The sequence below is a fragment of the Carcharodon carcharias genome, chromosome 6, assembly GCF_017639515.1.
Source record: "Carcharodon carcharias isolate sCarCar2 chromosome 6, sCarCar2.pri, whole genome shotgun sequence".
NCBI classification, from domain to species: Eukaryota; Metazoa; Chordata; class Chondrichthyes; order Lamniformes; family Lamnidae; genus Carcharodon; species Carcharodon carcharias.
The window spans coordinates 188,212,320-188,228,328 of NC_054472.1; the positions used below are offsets into that span (position 1 = coordinate 188,212,320).

General features: G+C 46.1%; 1 protein-coding gene across 7 annotated transcripts in view; it reads left to right on the forward strand.

The window, feature by feature from the left end:
* The window catches only part of LOC121279188 (zinc finger protein 521), a 547,824-nt gene that overhangs the window by 276,008 nt on the left and 255,807 nt on the right, over window positions 1-16,009 (forward strand). For 5 of the 7 annotated variants that reach the window (XM_041190196.1, XM_041190191.1, XM_041190193.1 and 2 more), the window contains one exon: window positions 4,156-4,227. The exons of the other annotated variants lie outside the window; for them this stretch is intronic. In XM_041190196.1, coding sequence (XP_041046130.1) covers window positions 4,156-4,227 — 72 coding nt within the window. The remainder of the gene's footprint in view (window positions 1-4,155; window positions 4,228-16,009) is intronic. 7 annotated transcript variants of the gene reach the window in all.

A 16,009-nucleotide genomic window follows, 5' to 3' on the forward strand; every position in this document is an offset into this window, starting at 1 on the left:
ATGGGTAGTCTGTCACCTTCCTACTGGCGATGGGAAGAGGAGGCACTGGGAGGATTGGTGGGGTGGTGTGGGGGCAGGTTGGAATGAAGGGAGGAGCTCGTGTGATGTGACACTTCCAGGAATACGTCTGACCAGAATTGGCAGCTGGTGATCTTGTGACATGAGTGCCGCGAGAGATCCCCATCTCGGCTTCAGTCTGTGTCTAATTGGGTAACTGTGCAGAATATGTTACTCAACATATTGCACTCAACAGTGCAATGGACTTTGCTAATGTGAAATGTACCATCTGAAAGGATGTTGGAAGTGGATTCCATGGGGACTGTCAAACACTTGAAAAGAAAAAAAATTTGCAAGGCAATGGGGAGAGAGCAAGGGCGGGAGTAAGACCAATCAGATAGCTCCTCCAAAGAGCCAGCACAGGCACAATGGGCCGAATGTCACTCCTGTGTTGTATCATTCTATAAAGTGCATACTTCCGATCAGCATCTGAAAAATCATCAGCAATTGGGAGCAAACAGACATCTATAAGAAGGCAGATACTGGTGAAAAGCTTTTCATGATGTATCTGGATGGGGTAACGTGCAGGTTTATATATTGTTATCACCTTGCCTCTTGCCCTACTGAAGGAATGCGCAGATGTGTGTGTGTGTGTGGTCAATTATGAAATACTTAACAGACGGGGCTCGTTGGTTCAGTTGGCTAGGCGGCCAGCATGCGGCTCAGATTAGTGCCAGCTGCGTGGGGTTCAACCCCTGTCCTGTCTGAGGTAGACTTGGGGCCTGCCTCGTTGCTCTCCCATAACACCAAAAATTGCAGCACTTTGCTTCGATTCAAGCTGTAATTGCCAAGGACCTGCTTTTTGGCAGAGAACATATCTGATTGTGGCCCCAACTCCACATTCCCATCTACTCTAATATCCTTTGACTCCCTTGTCAGTCAAGAGCCTTATCTAAAACAAAAATAAAAATAGCTGGAGAAACTCAGCAGGTCTGACAGCATCTGTGGAGAGGAACACAGTCAACGTTTCGAGTCCGTATGACTCTTCAACAGAAGGACCTATCTACCTCTGTCATAAAAAATATTCAATGACTCCACCTCCACTGCTGTCTGGGGAAGAGAGCTCCCAAGACCCTCTGAGGGAAAACATTTCTCCTCATCGCCGTCTTAAATGGGAGACCCCTTATTTCTAAACTGTGTTCCCCGGTTCCAGTCTCTCCGACAAGGGGAAAAACCCTTTCAGCATCCACCCTGTCAGGCCCCCCTCAGGTACATACAAGATTCAATACGATCGCCTTCAAGAGGAGTACTTAGCGTGCCTGGGCCGGAGACATATAACGAGCAATTCTAATTAAACTCATTGGGTGGTGGTCCCACAGGATTGGGCGGAACACCAGGTTTTGTTAACCTCAGTGGAGACTGAAATCGGAGGGTATGTAAAACTAGTGTTGCCCCTGATCCTGGCGTTCTCCAGCCAGGCAGTTGGAGGGTAAAATGACTCTCGGAATTTATTCTACCTTTGTCAATTATTTAATCGTTTGACCTTGCACTAGTGAAGCACCTCACCACACTCATATCCATTTATATATATTATACAACTGTGCATTTTTCTTACTCAACTCTCCTGAACAACACAGTAAATCATGTGAATGTTTACTGCAAATATCTTCCTTCTTTGCTCTCCTGCAGGGTTTTTTTTGTGGCCAGTGTAGGATTTTAACAGGAGCAGTTTTCACTGCCCAATAATCAGAGGATACAGATTTAATGATAATTGGCAAAATCACTGCAGAGGGGGAGATGAGGCGAATTCACTTGACCCGGCGAGTTGTGGTGATCTGGAACGCGCTGCTTGAAAAGGCAGAGGAAGCAAGTTCAATAGGAACTTACAGAAAAGAATTGGATAACTCTTTGAGGTTGTGAAAATGTTCATGGCTGTAGGGGAAAGAAGAATGGGGGAATCACAGGATCTTTACAGTGCAGAAGGAGGCCTTTCAGCCCATCGAGTCTATACTGGCTCGATGAACGAGCATTCTACATAATCCCTGTCTTATCCCCATACCCTTGCACGTTCTTGGAATTGGACCACTCTTTCAAACAGCTGGCACGGATGGGCAGAATAGCCCCCTCCTGCACTGGGTGATTCTATGATTTTAACTCCTCCCGTTGCCCTGGAATGGAGAGCGTGAATATAGACAAACCATAGACATGTCACGGAATACATGTTACGTGCGCCTGTCAAGTTTCTTATTTTTTAAGAGCCTGTGGGATGTGTTGCCCATCCCTAATTGTCCTTGAGAAGGTGGTGGTGAGCTGTCTTCTTGAACCGCTGCAGTCCCTGTGGTGTAGGTACACCCACAGCGCTGTTAGGGAGGGAGTTCCAGGATTTTGACCCAGAGACAGTGAAGGAACGGCTGATATATTTCCAAGTCAGGATGGTGAGTGACTTGGAGGGGAACTTGCAGGTGGTGGTGTTCCCATCTTTCTGCTGCCCTTGTCTTTCTAGATGGTAGTGATCATGGGTTTGGAAGGTGCTGACTAAGGAATCTTGATGATTCCTGCAGTGCATCTTGTAGATGGTACACACTGCTGCTACTGTGCGTGGGAGGTGGAGGGAATGATGGTTGAAGGCACTGGATGGGGTGCCAATCAAGCAGGCTGATTTGTTCTAGGTGATGTCAAGCTTCTTGAGTGCTGTTGGAGCTGCACTCATCCAGGCAAGTGGAGAGTATTCCTTCACATTCCTGACTTGTGCCTTGTAGATGGTAGACAGGCTTTGGGGAGTCAGGAGGTGAGTTACTCGATACAGAATTCCCAGCCTCTGACCTGCTCTTGTAACCTCAGTATTTATATGGCTAGTCCAGTTCAGTTTCTGGTCAATAGTGTTGATATGATATTGATAGTGGGGGATTCGCCAGTGATGGTAATGCCGTTGAATGTCGAGGGGCAATGGTTAGATTTTGTCTTGTTGGAGATGGTCATTGCCTGGCACTTGTGTGGCGTGAATGTTATTTGCCACTTGTCAGCCCAAGCCTGGATATTGTCCAGGTCTTGCTGCATTTGGACATGGACTGCTTCAGTATCTGAGGAGTCGCAAATGGTGCTGAACATTGCGCAATCATCACCGAACATCTCCACTCCTGCCCTTATCATGGAAGGAAGGTCATTGATGAAGCAGCTGAAGATGTTTGGGCCGAGGACACTACCCTGAGGAACTCCTGCAGTGATGCCCTGGAGCTGAGATGACTGACCTCCGACAGCCACAACCATCTTCCTTTGTGTTAGGTATGACTCCAACCAGTGAAGGATTTCCCCCCGCCCCGCCCCCCCCCCCCCCCCCCCGATTCCTGTTGACTTTGCTGTGTGTAAACAGTAGAGTCATTAACATTCAGAAAGGATGGCTGGTTGGAGGAAATGGACGGAGAGCAGGAATTATCAGCAGTGCAGCAATTACTTATTCCATTCCACCTTTATTTTGAAGCTAAATCCATAAATTGTGTTTGCCGGAGAGGATGGGGCCATTATTTAGGAAAAAAATAGGAACAAAAAGTGCCTTCTGTTTCAAAAAAATGAGTGGAGTTAATCTGTGCGGACACGCACTGTCTCAGATGTACTATGTGTTCAGTGATAGAAAGGTAGTATCTTTCTTCCGTACTGTCCTATACAATTAGAAAGTAACCTCTAATGTAGCTTCAAACCTAATGTCTGACTCTGGTGGGTGTTTTGGTTTTAACATGAGTCTAATTAGTGCTTTCTTCCTTTAAAATTTGCTGTTACACCATCTGATTAGCGAATCTACTTTACTGATTGGGTCCAAGCAAAGTTTCGGAGCTGAGTTGTGCCAACAGCCCATGTGGAAATGCCATCACAGCTATCATTTCCGACCAGTGATTTCTGCCCCTTCGTTCTTTGCTGCATGTACCAAGCCTCTTGTTTATTGCCTTTTGTTTTTTTCTAAATATAAGGGACCTTTTCTTTTCCTGTTACCGAGCTTTAACTGTGAGAATTGTATATAATCCACTTTTTTTTTTTCTTTTTTTTTTACAAAAAAGAAATGTTCTTTGTAAAAAGCTACGAGCTGACAGGGGAGTTTTGGGGGCACACCATTGCTCAATTGCCACCCAAGAATCTTCAAAACAATTCTGTCTGTGCCAACTTTAGGAGGGGACAGGCCAGGATTGGTGCTACAGCGTGGTATGGAAGGGGATTCTCGCAGTCCGAGACCATATAAAGGTAGACCTCTATCCATCTATCTATTGATCTGTCTCATCTTTCTGTGCATCTACCTGTCTTATCTGTTGAAGTTTGTTTAAGAGAGGAAGGAGTTATTCACGGGTTTGTTCTCCTATAAAGAGTCACTTGGCTGTACGGGACTTGAATATTTGCTGAAAGGAGAGGCATGTTGCCGCAGGCTTTCATCTTGCACACGTCAGGACAAACGCAGGAATGCCAAATTTCAAACGATCACAGCAATTTGTACCACAGGAGAAAAGGGTGCTGATTGGGTTGGCAAGTCAACTCTGATTGGCCGAGGTGTGCATTTATTTATATATACGTAGGGACCCATTCTCTGCAAACAAAAGCAATGTTTTCAAGTCCTTATGTCTTTTTTGAATTACCCGGGAGCTTGGGGAGCCTGCTGTTCGCCATTTCTTTCTCTAATGCCTCAAGCCTGCCCTGCGTTTCAATTAGATCGTGTATCTGGATCCTATTTTCATTTACCCACCTTGGTTTCCATAACCCTTGATACCATTACCCACCAAAAATCTATCGATCTCAGCCTTGAAATTGTCAATGTCCCCCACCGCCGCCCCCCCCCACCCCCAACAGCTTTTTGAAAGAGAGAGTTCCAGATTTAGGCTGCCTGACCTCACCCCTGAATGGCCTGGTTCGAATTTTAAGGTTCTGCCCCCCTGTTCTGCCACAGCCACCACCCCTCCCCCCACCAACCTCCCTCCCAAATAAGAGGAAATAGTTTCACCCTATCAACTCCTTCAACTTTATACACCTCAATTAGATTATACCTTTAATCTTCAATACTGAAGGAAATACAAGCCTAGCCCAAGCAATCTATCCTTGTAATGTAACTGTTTTAGCTCTAGTACCACTCTAGGGAATAGTTGATTGAAACTAAAGGATTAATGTATTGAAGTGTTAGAAGGGTGCTCAGACCAAACAGTTTGGTTATATCAGCATCATGAGTTGGAACTGGTCAGCTTGCGATATTGGGATCGGGTTTCTAGATTACAGCATGATCACTTTTTTAATATAAGTAACATTACATTTCTTTCATAGGACGGTATTATACAGCACGGGATGAGGCTATTCAGCCCATTATGCCTATGATAGGTTTTTGAAAGCGATAACCAATTAGTCTCACTCCCTCTGTTCTTTCCCCATAGCCCTGCAAATTACTCCTTTTCAACTATCTAATTCCCTTTTGAAAGCTACTATTGAATGTGATTCCATCACTCATTCAGGCTCACAATTCTCCCCTCCTCAGCAATATTGACCTCCCCCTTCCCCCCCGCACTTTTCTGTCAGATTCTTAACACTCCATCTTAATTTGGATGGAATGTCCTAGTATAGCGAAATTAAGACTTCCACTAGTGTCAGCTAGTGTTTCTTTAAGTTCAGGCATCAACATATTCCCGTCTAGTAATCTAGCCTGGCTGCCATGTATGGAATTAATCCAGTTCACCTCCAATATCTTCACCATTGACCACTTCAGTAAAGTTCCTGAGCTTATTTCGTTCATGCAGCTATTATGGGATCCTAAACATTGCAAATCGCAGTTCTTTAAGACACACATAGGTTAAGTATAATGTGCGACCATGTGAGATCGCTTTGCCAGGAAGAATAGAAAAGCAGAGTATAGAGAGAGAGACTGCAGAAGGCTGCGGTACAGAGCGATATGGGTGTCCTTGTATATCAATCGCAAAATGTTAGTATGCCAGTACAGCAAGTAATTAGAAGGCTAATGGAATGTTGGCCTTTACTGCAAGGGGGATGGGACATAATAGTCAAGAAGTCTTGCTACAACTGTACAGGGCATTGGTGAGACCACAGCTGGAGTCCTGTGTTCAATCTTGGTCACTGTCCTTAAGGAGGGATATGCTTGCATTGGAACCAGTTCGGAGAAGGTTCATTAGGCTGATTCCTGGGCTGATGGGGTTTGTCTTGTGAGGAAAGGTTGAGCAGAATCACAGAACTTTAACGGCACAGAAGGAGGCCATTTGGCCCATCATGTCTGCACCGGCCCTCCAAATGAGCATTATGACCTAGTGCTATTGCCTTGCCTTTTCCCTGTACCCCTGCACATTGTTTCTGCTCAAATAATCATCTGGTGCCCTCTTGAATGCCTCAATTGAACCTGCCTCCACCACACTTCCAGGCAGTGCATTCCAGACCCGAGCCACTCGTTGTGTGAAAAAGTTTTTCGTTTATTTCTTTTGCAAATCACTTTAAATCTGTGCCCTCTCATTCTCAATCCTTTTACGAGCAGGAACAGCTTCTCCCCATCTACTCTGTCCAGTCCCCTCATGATTTTGAACACCACTATCAAATCTCTTCTTAGCCTTCTTCTCTCCAAGGAGAACAGTCGCAATCTCTCCAATATATCCTCAAAGCTGAAGTTTCTCATCCCTGGAACCATTCTCGTAAACCTCTTCTGCATTCTCTCCAATATGTTCACATCCTTCTGTAATATGGCGCCCAGAACTGTACACAATACCTCAGCTGAGGTCTAAGGAGTGTCTTATATAAATTCAGCATAACCTCCCTGCTCTTGTACTCTATGCCCCTATTATTAAAGCCCAGCATACAATATGCTTTATTAACTGCTCTCTCCGCCTGTCCTGCTACCTTCAATGATCTAAGCACATATACACCCAGGTCTTTCTGCTCCTACACACCCTTCAAAATTTCACCCTTATTTTATATTGTCTGTCCATGTTCTTCCTACCAAAATGCATCACCTCACACTTCTCTGTATTGAACTTCATCTGCCACCTATCTGCCCACTCCAGCAACTTGTCTATGTCCTCTTGAAGTTCCACACAATCCTCCTCACAGTTTACAACACTCCCAAGCTTTGTTCATTCATTCACAAACTTTGAAACTGTCCCCTGCACACCAAGATCTAGATCATTAATATATATCAGGAAAAGCAAGGGTCCCAATACCGACCCCTGGGGAACTCCACAACAAACCTTCCTCCAGCCGAAAAATATTCATGGGCCATTACCATCTGCTTCCTATTTTTCAGCCAATTTTGTATCCACATGGTTAGTGTCCCTTTTATTCTGTGAGCAATAACTTTTCTCACAAGTCTGTTGTGTGGCACTGTGTCAAATGCCTTTTGAAAGTCCATTGTACACCACAAAAACAGCATTACCCTCATCGACCTTTTCTGTTACCTTTTCAACAAACTCTGGCAAGTTAGTTAAACATGATTTCCCCTTTAGAAATCCATGCTGGCTCTTCCTTATCAACCCATATTTTTCCATGTGACTACTAATTCTATCCTAAATAATTGTTTCTAGAATCTTGCCCACCACTGAAGTTAAACTGACAGGTCTGTAGTTGCTGGGCTTATCCTTAGAAACTTTTTTGAACAAGGGCGAAATGTTTGCAATTCTCCAGTCCTCTGGCACCTCCCTGAGTCTAGGGAAGTCTGAAGGATTATGGCCAATGCCCCTGCAATTTCTACTGTCACTTCCTTCAATGTCCTTGGATGCATCTCATCTGGTCCTGGTGTCTTGTCAACTTTAAATGCCGACAGCTTATTCAACGTTTCCTCCTTATCAATTTTGAACCCTTCTAGTGACAGAGTTTCCTCCTCTGTCACCATGGCCTGGGTAGCATCTACCTCCTTGGTAAAGACGAAATGCAAAGTATTCATTTAATCCCTCAGCCAATGGTCCCTTCGTCCATGTGTAAATTCCTTTTAGGTCTCTAATCGGCCCTACTCCTCCTTTTACCACCCTTTTACTATTTATATACCTATAGAAGACTTTGGGATTCCCCTTTAAGTTGGCTGCCAGCAGGTTGGGCCTATACTCATTGGAGTTTAGAAGAATGAGAGGTGATCTTATTCAAATATAGATTCTGAAGGGGCTTGACAGGGTAGGTGTTGAGAAGATGTTTCCTCCCTGGGGGAATCTAGAACTGGAAGGGCACAGTTTAAAAATAAGGAGAACCCCATTTAAGATGGAGGTAAGGAGGAATATCTTCTCTCAGGGGATAATTAGCCTTTGGAACTCTCTTCCCCAAAGAGCAGTGGAGGCAAGGTCTCACTAGCAGTGCTGTTAGGGAGGGAGTTCCAGGATTTTGACCCAGCGACAGTGAAGGAACAGCCGATATATTTCCAAGTCAGAATGGTGAGTGACTTGGAGGGGAACTTGCAGGTGGTGGTGTTCCAATGTGTCTGCTGCCCTTGTCCTTCTAGGTGGTAGTGGTTGTGGGTTTGGAAGGTGCTGTCTAAGGAGCCTTGGTGAATTCCTGCAGTGCATCTTGTGGATGGTACAAACTGCTGCTACTGTGTGTCGGTGGTGGACGGAGTGAATGTTTGTGGATGGGATGCCAATCAAGTGGGCTGCTTTGTCCTGGACGGTGTCAAGCTTCTTGAGTGTTGTGGGAGCTGCACTCATCCAGGCAAGTGGGGAGTATTCCATCAACTCCTGACTAGTGCCTTGTAGATGGTGGACAGGCTTTGGTGAATCAGGAGGTGAGTTACTCGTCGCAGGCTTCCCAGCCTCTGACCTGCTGTTGTAGCCACAGTATTTATATGGCTAGTCCAGTTCAGTTGCTGGTCAATGGTAATCCCCAGGATGTTGATAGTGGGGGATTCAGTGCTGGTAATGCCATTGAACATCAAGGAGCGATGGTTAGATTCTCTCTTGGTGGAGGTGGTCATTGCCTGGCACTTGTGTGGCGTGAATGTTACTTGCTACTTATCAGCCCAAGTCTGGTTATTGTCCAGGTCTTGCTGCATTTGGACATGGACTGCTTCAGTATCTGAGGAGCATGAATGGTGCTGAACATTGTCACAGGATCATAAAATCACACAGAGCAAGAGAGGCCCTTCAGCCCATTGAGTATGCACTGACACGTGAGAAACACCTGACCTACCTACCTAATCCCATTTACCAGCACTTGGCCCACAGCCTTGAATGTTATGATGTGCCAAGTGCTCATCCAGGTACTTTTTAAAGGATGTGAGACAACCCACCTCCACCACCCTCCCAGGCAGCGCATTCCAGACCGTCACCACCCTCTGGGTAAAAAAGTTTTCTCTCACACACCCCCCAAACCTCCTGCCCCTCACCTTGAACTTATGCCCCCTTGTGACTGACCCTTCAACTAAGGGGAACAGCTGCTCCCTATCCACCCTGTCCATGCCCCTCATAATCTTGTACACCTCGATCAGGTCGCCCCTCAGTCTTCTCGGCTTCAACAAAAACAACTAAAGTCTATCCAACCTCTCTTCATAACTTAAATGTTTCATGCCAGGCAACATCCTGGTGAATCTCCTCTGCACCCCCTCCAGTGCAATCACATCCTTCCTATAATGTGGCGACCAGAACTGCACACAGTACTCCAGCTGTGGCCTCACCAAGGTTCTATACAACTCCAACATGACCTCCCTACTTTTGTAATCTATGCCTCAATTGATAAAGGCAAGTGTCCCATATGCCTTTTTCACCAGCCCACTAACATGCCCCTCCGCCTTCAGAGATCTATGGACACACACACCAAGGTTCCTTTGTTCCTCAGAACTTCCTAGTGTCATGCCATTCATTGAATACCTCCTTACCAAATTACTCCTTCCAAAGTGTATCACCTCACACTTTTCAGGGTTAAATTTCATATTCCATTTATCTGCCCATTTGACCATCTCGTCTATATCTTCCTGTAGCCCAAGACACTCAACCTCACTGTTAACCACCCGGCCAATATTTGTGTGTCATCCACAAACTTACTAATCCCACCCCCACAGAGTCATCTATGTTGCTTATATAAATGACAAATAATAGGAGACCCAGCACAGATCCCTGTGGTACACCACTGGACACCGGCTTCCAGTCACTAAAGCATCCTTCTGTCATCACCCTCTGTCTCCTACAACTAAGCCAATTTTGAATCCACCTTATCAAATTACCCTGTATCCCATGTGCATTTGCCTTCTTTATAAGTTTCCCATGTGGGACCTTGTCAAAGGCTTTGCTGAAATCCATATAAACTACATCAACTGCACTACCCTCATCTACACACCTGGTCACCTCCTCAACAAATTCAATCAAATTTGTTAGGCATGACCTCCCTCTGACAAAGCCATGCTGACTATCCCTGATCAAACCTTGTCTCTCCAAGTGGAGATAGATTCTGTTCAGAATTTTCTCCAATAGTTTCCCTACCACTGACGTGAGACTCACTGGCCTGTAGTTCCCTGATTTTTCTCTACAATACTTCTTAAATAGCGGAACCACATTAGCTGTTCTCCAGTCCTCTGGCACCTCCCCCGTGGCCAGAGAGGAATTAAAAATTTGGGTCAGAGCCCCTGCGATCTCCTCCCTTGCCTCCCTCAGCAGTCTGGGACACAAATCATCCGGACCTGGCGATTTGTCCACTTTTAAGCCTGCCAACACCTCCAATACCTTGTCACTCCCTAAATCAATTTGCTCAAGAACCTTGTAGTCTCTCTCCCTGAGTTCCATACCTTCATCCTCATTCTCTTGATGAAGACAGATGTCTTCAGCGAATAACTCAACTTCTGACCTTATGATGGAAGGAAGGTCATTGACGAAGCAGCTGAAGATGGTTGGGCCGAGGAAACTACCCTGAGGAACTCCTTTTTATGTAAGATGAGTGTTGGAGCCCAGGGTGAGACAGAGACCAGTGTTTCTTTCAGGCTATGTGAAGATTGTTTCACTTGGGTTGTGTGCCAATGTAGCTATTCTTATCTACCTGACAGCAACATGATTTTATATAGCACTTCTAAAGTAGTAAAACATCCCAAGCTGCTTCAGGAGAGTGTTATCAGACATGATAGCGCCAAATCACATCAGGAGATACCAGGACAGGTGACCAGAAGTTTAGTCTATGAGGTAGGTTTGATGGAGTGTCTTAAAGGAGGAGAGAGAGGTGGAGAGGTCTGGGAAGGGAATTCCAGAGCTTAGGGCCTCAGCGGCTGAAGGCACGGTCACCAGTGGTGGAGCGGTGATTGGGAGTGGTGAGAAGATGAAGGGTTTTGAAAGCAAGGATGAGAATTTTAAAATTGAGGAGGAGCCAATACAGACCGGGGTGATGGAAATTTGGAACTTCATTAATCCTGGTATTGGCCCTTGAACAACTCAACTAAAATCCAGTGAATGTCCGTATTATGTATACCCTGTTCTGTTGGCTTGTAAGGGCTCCGTGAGTAATGCATTTGATCGATCTCGATCTGGTTCTTGGTAGGCATGGTTTTCATCACACATCTGCCTTTAATATGTTTATTTTGAAGTCTTGTTTGGAGAGACCACAATTTTGTGAAATTAAATATGTAAGTGCCATAGTACTATTCTGAAGTTGGGCCATAGCACATTGTTGGGCTAGAGAAGAGAGCATTCCTCTCTCCATCATTTTGCTCTTAACACCACCACCCCCCCCCCCCCAACCCCCACCTCCACGCACCCCCCTACCCCCGCCAGAACCTCACCACCCCCCCACCCCCATTAGGAAAACACCCAGGCCAATTCCCATGCAAACTGAGTGTACCTCATGACAATGACCATACTGCAAAGGGAAGTATAGCAGCTGCCATGTTTATTCGTGTTGTCAGCATACGAAATGTGCCCAGTACTTAACTTTTGAAAGTGATCTTGAATGATTATTCAGATTGGTTTAAGGAGACTAGGGTTCAGACAATGACAGGATCAGCATGCATAGCCCCATCTGTTCAGAACCACCGCCAGCTCTTGCACACCCTGTTCAATGCTGAGCACAGAGTGTCATACAGCTCAGAGAGGCCATTCGGTCCATTGTGCTTGCGCCAGCTCTTTGGAAGAGCTATCCAATTAGTCCCACTAACCCTACCCCCCCACCTCCACACCTGCTAAATCCCCCATAGCCCTGCACATATTTTCCTTTCCAGTATTTATCCAATTCCCTTTTGAAAGTTCCTACTGAATCAGTGTCCATCGCTCTTTCAGGCAGCGCCTTCCAGATCGCAACAACTTGCTGTGTGTAAAAAAAAAAAACTCCTCATCTTCCCCCCTCTGGTTCTTTTACCAACCATCTTAAATCTGTGTGCCCTGGTTACTGACCCTCCTCCCAGTGGACACAGTTCTCCAAATTTACTCTATCCCTATCCCTCATGACGTTGAACACCTCCATGAAATCTCCTCATATCCTTCTCTGCTCCAAAGAAAACAAATCCCCTGTTTATGTTATGGAGCCTCACTGCACAATTCCAAGTCCCTCATTTCCGGAACTCTTCTATTAAATCTCTTCTGCGCCCTCTCAAAGACTTCAACATCCTTCCCTAATGTGTGGCGCACTCAAGTGTTCAGAGCTGGAGTGGGACATTCAGCTCACTGAGCCATCAGCAAGGTCAAAATTGATCGCTGAACTCACTTCCTCCACTTCTGTCTGATCCCCATATCCACTGATTCCACTGGAATGCAAAATTATCTCAGCCTTGAACATGCTCAATGACTTGGCATCCACAGCTGGCTAGGATAGGGAATTCCAGAGTTTCACAGCCCTCTGAATGTAAAAAAAAAAAAATTCTCCTCATCTCAATTCTAAGTGATTGCTTCCTTAACCCGAGATTGTACCCCCGTGTTCTGAATTCTCCGGTCCCTGCCTCCTTCCATATTAGCTCCTTCTGAATTGTACAGGTTTCACTGAGAGCACCTCTCATTCTTCTAAACTCCGGAGAGCACAGGCCCGGTTTACTCTGCCTCCCTCGCAGGAAAACTCTCTCATCCGAGGGACCAACCCTTCACTGCACCATGGCTCCAAAGAAAGCATATCCTTCCTTAAATATAGGGCAGAGTTTTACCGTCCCCCCTGCCGGTGAGTTTGAAGTAAGGGGTCATGTAGAATGCAGCAGAAGACCTGCCAGTCACCCACCTGTTTGCTGCGACCATTTTATGGGGGCAGTGGAAGCATCAGGCAGCCTGAGGCCCTTGAGTGGCCAATTAATGGCTACTTGAGTACTTTATCCTGCCCTGCCATTATCTTACCTGTGGTAGGGGTGTGTGGGGCGGGGGTGGGGGGGGGGAGCAGAGGGATGCCCACACCAAGCAGGTAACCCGCCAACTTTTACTGGGTGGTCTGGGGTCAGGCAAGGCAGAGCAGGTTGGGGGGGGCGGGGTGGTGCTGACGTCCTTTGAGGGCCCCTCATGCCCATTGGCAGAAAACCATCCCACAAGGTCATAGCCCCCTCTCTTAGCCCTCCCCCTCCCCCTCCCCCACCCCACCGGCCTCTCAGGCCTTGCCCACCCCCCACCCCCCCCCCCTTGCTGGGGTTTGCCAGCCAGGTGCCGCCGATACCCCAGACCTCCTGAAGTCCAGCTTCCATGACCACCTCCTCTTCTTCAGGGAGCGCCCGTAGTCCCAGCTTCCTGCTTCCCCTCAAACCTGGTGCTGCTGGGACCAGAGAGCTTCCAGCCTCCAGATTGGACAGCAGCTCTCTAAGGAGGCACAGAAACCTCTCCCTCTGCCAATTAACGCCCTGCCGAGCATTAGATGGGCTGCGGGGCAGCCAGTAACAGCGGGTATGCTTTTCCCTGTCTTCGGGGTGGTGGACGGGAAACCCCAACCCACTGACAAATCCTGCCCATGGAGACCAATACTGCCCACAGTTTTCCAGATGTGGTCTCAGCAAAGCCCTGTACAATTGGGGCAAGACTTCTCTATTCTTGTCCTCCAGTCTCCTTGCAATACAGGCCAACATTCAGTTTGCCTTTCTAATTGCTTGCTGCACCAGCATACTAACCTTTTGTGTTTCTTGTATAAGGACACCCCAACCTCTCTGAACATCAACATTTAAAAGTTTAAAAGATTTTCCATTCTTCCTACCGAAGCAAATAACCTCAATTTTTCACTCATTATCCTCCATCTGTCAACCTATCGCCCGCTTACTTAATCTATGTCTCTTTGCAGCCTCTTTGTGTTCTCACAACTTATTGTTCCAACTAACTTTGTATTGTCAACAAACTTAGATACACTACACTTGGTGTCTGCATCTAAGTCATTCATATCGATTATAATTAGCTGAGATCCTAGCGCTGACCTTTGCTACACTCCACTAGTTCTAACCTGCCAATTTGAAAATGCCCTATTTATGCCCACTCTTGGCTTCCTATTTGTTAACTAACCCTCTATCCATGCTAATATATCGCCTTCAACTACATGAGCCCTTAACTTGTGTATTAACTTTTTGTGTTGCACCTTAATGAATGCCTTTTGGAAAATCAGTTATGCTACATTCACTGGTTCGTCTTATCCGTCCTATTAGTTACATCCCCAAAAATCTCTAATTAACTTTGTCAAATACAATTTCCCTTTCATAAAACCATGTTGACCCTGTCTGATCGTATTTGTTTTTCTAAACACATCGTTAAAATTTCCTTAACGGGAGATTCCAACAATTCCCTGATGACTGATATCAGATTCTCTGGCCTGTAGTTCCCTGTGCTCTCTCTCCCTCGTTTCTTGAATAGCAGTATTACATTTCTTAACTTCCAATCCACCAATTTGTCCCTCCTACTGTGAAGACAGGTATGATATATTTGTTCAATGTCTCTGCCATTTCCTCATTCCCCATGATGGGTTCCCTGCCTTAGCCTCTGAGGGACTATCATTTCCTTTTGCTACTCTCTTCCTTTGTACATACTTGTAAAAGTTCTTCCAGCAATTCGCAAATTTTGTGTTAGTTTACTCTCTCATTCTATTTTCTTTGTCTTTTTCTCAATTTTTTTTAGTCACCCTTTGCTGGTTTCTAAAACTCCCCCAATCTCAGCCTTGTCACTATTCCTCACCATGTCTAACTTGTCACAAATCAGGGGTTAGCTCAGTTGAAGACTACTGCACGATGTGAAACAAATACAACTTTGAATCTGTTTCAGTTTGCCTGACTTATGCGGACATGCCAGGAGCAACCCCAGGCACGCCTAAAAATGAGGTGTCAACCTGGAGAAGCTACCACACAGGACTACCTGTGTGTACCAAACAGCAGGAGCAGCAAGTGACAGGCAGAGCTAAGCAATCCCACAACCAACAGGTCAGATCTAAGCTCTGTGGTCCTGCCACATCCAGTCATGAATGGTGGTGGACAATTAAACAATTCACTGGAGGAGGAGGCTCCACAAATATCCCCATCCTCAATGATGGGGGAGCCCAGTACATCAGTGTAAAAGATAAGGCTGAAGCATTTACTACAATCTTCAGCTAGAAGTGCCGAGCAGATGACCCATCTTGTCCTCCACAGTAGGTCCCCAGCATCACAGATGTCAGTCTTCAGCCAATTCGATTCACTCCACATGATATCAAGAAACAGCTGAAGGCACTGGACACTGCAAAGACTATGGGCCCTGACAACATTCTGGCAATAGTACTGAAGACTTGTGCTCCAGAACTTGCCGTGCCCCTAGCCAAGCTGTTCCAGTACAGCTACAAAACTGGCATCTACCCAGATATGTAGAAAATTGCCCAGGTATGTCCCGTACACAGAAAGCAGGACAAATCCAACTAAGCCAATTACTGCCCCATCAGTATACTCTCGATCATCAGAAAAGTGGTGAAAGATGTCAACAGTGCTATTAAGCGGCACTTGCTTAGCAATAACCTGCTCACTGACTCCCAGTTTGGGTTCCGCCAGGGCCACTCAGCTCCTGACCTCATTACAGCCTTGGGTCAAACATGGATAAAAGATCTGAACACCAGATGTGAGGTGAGAGCGACTGCCCTTGACATCAAGGCAGCATTTGACCCGAGTGTGGCATCAAGGAGCCCCAGCAAAACT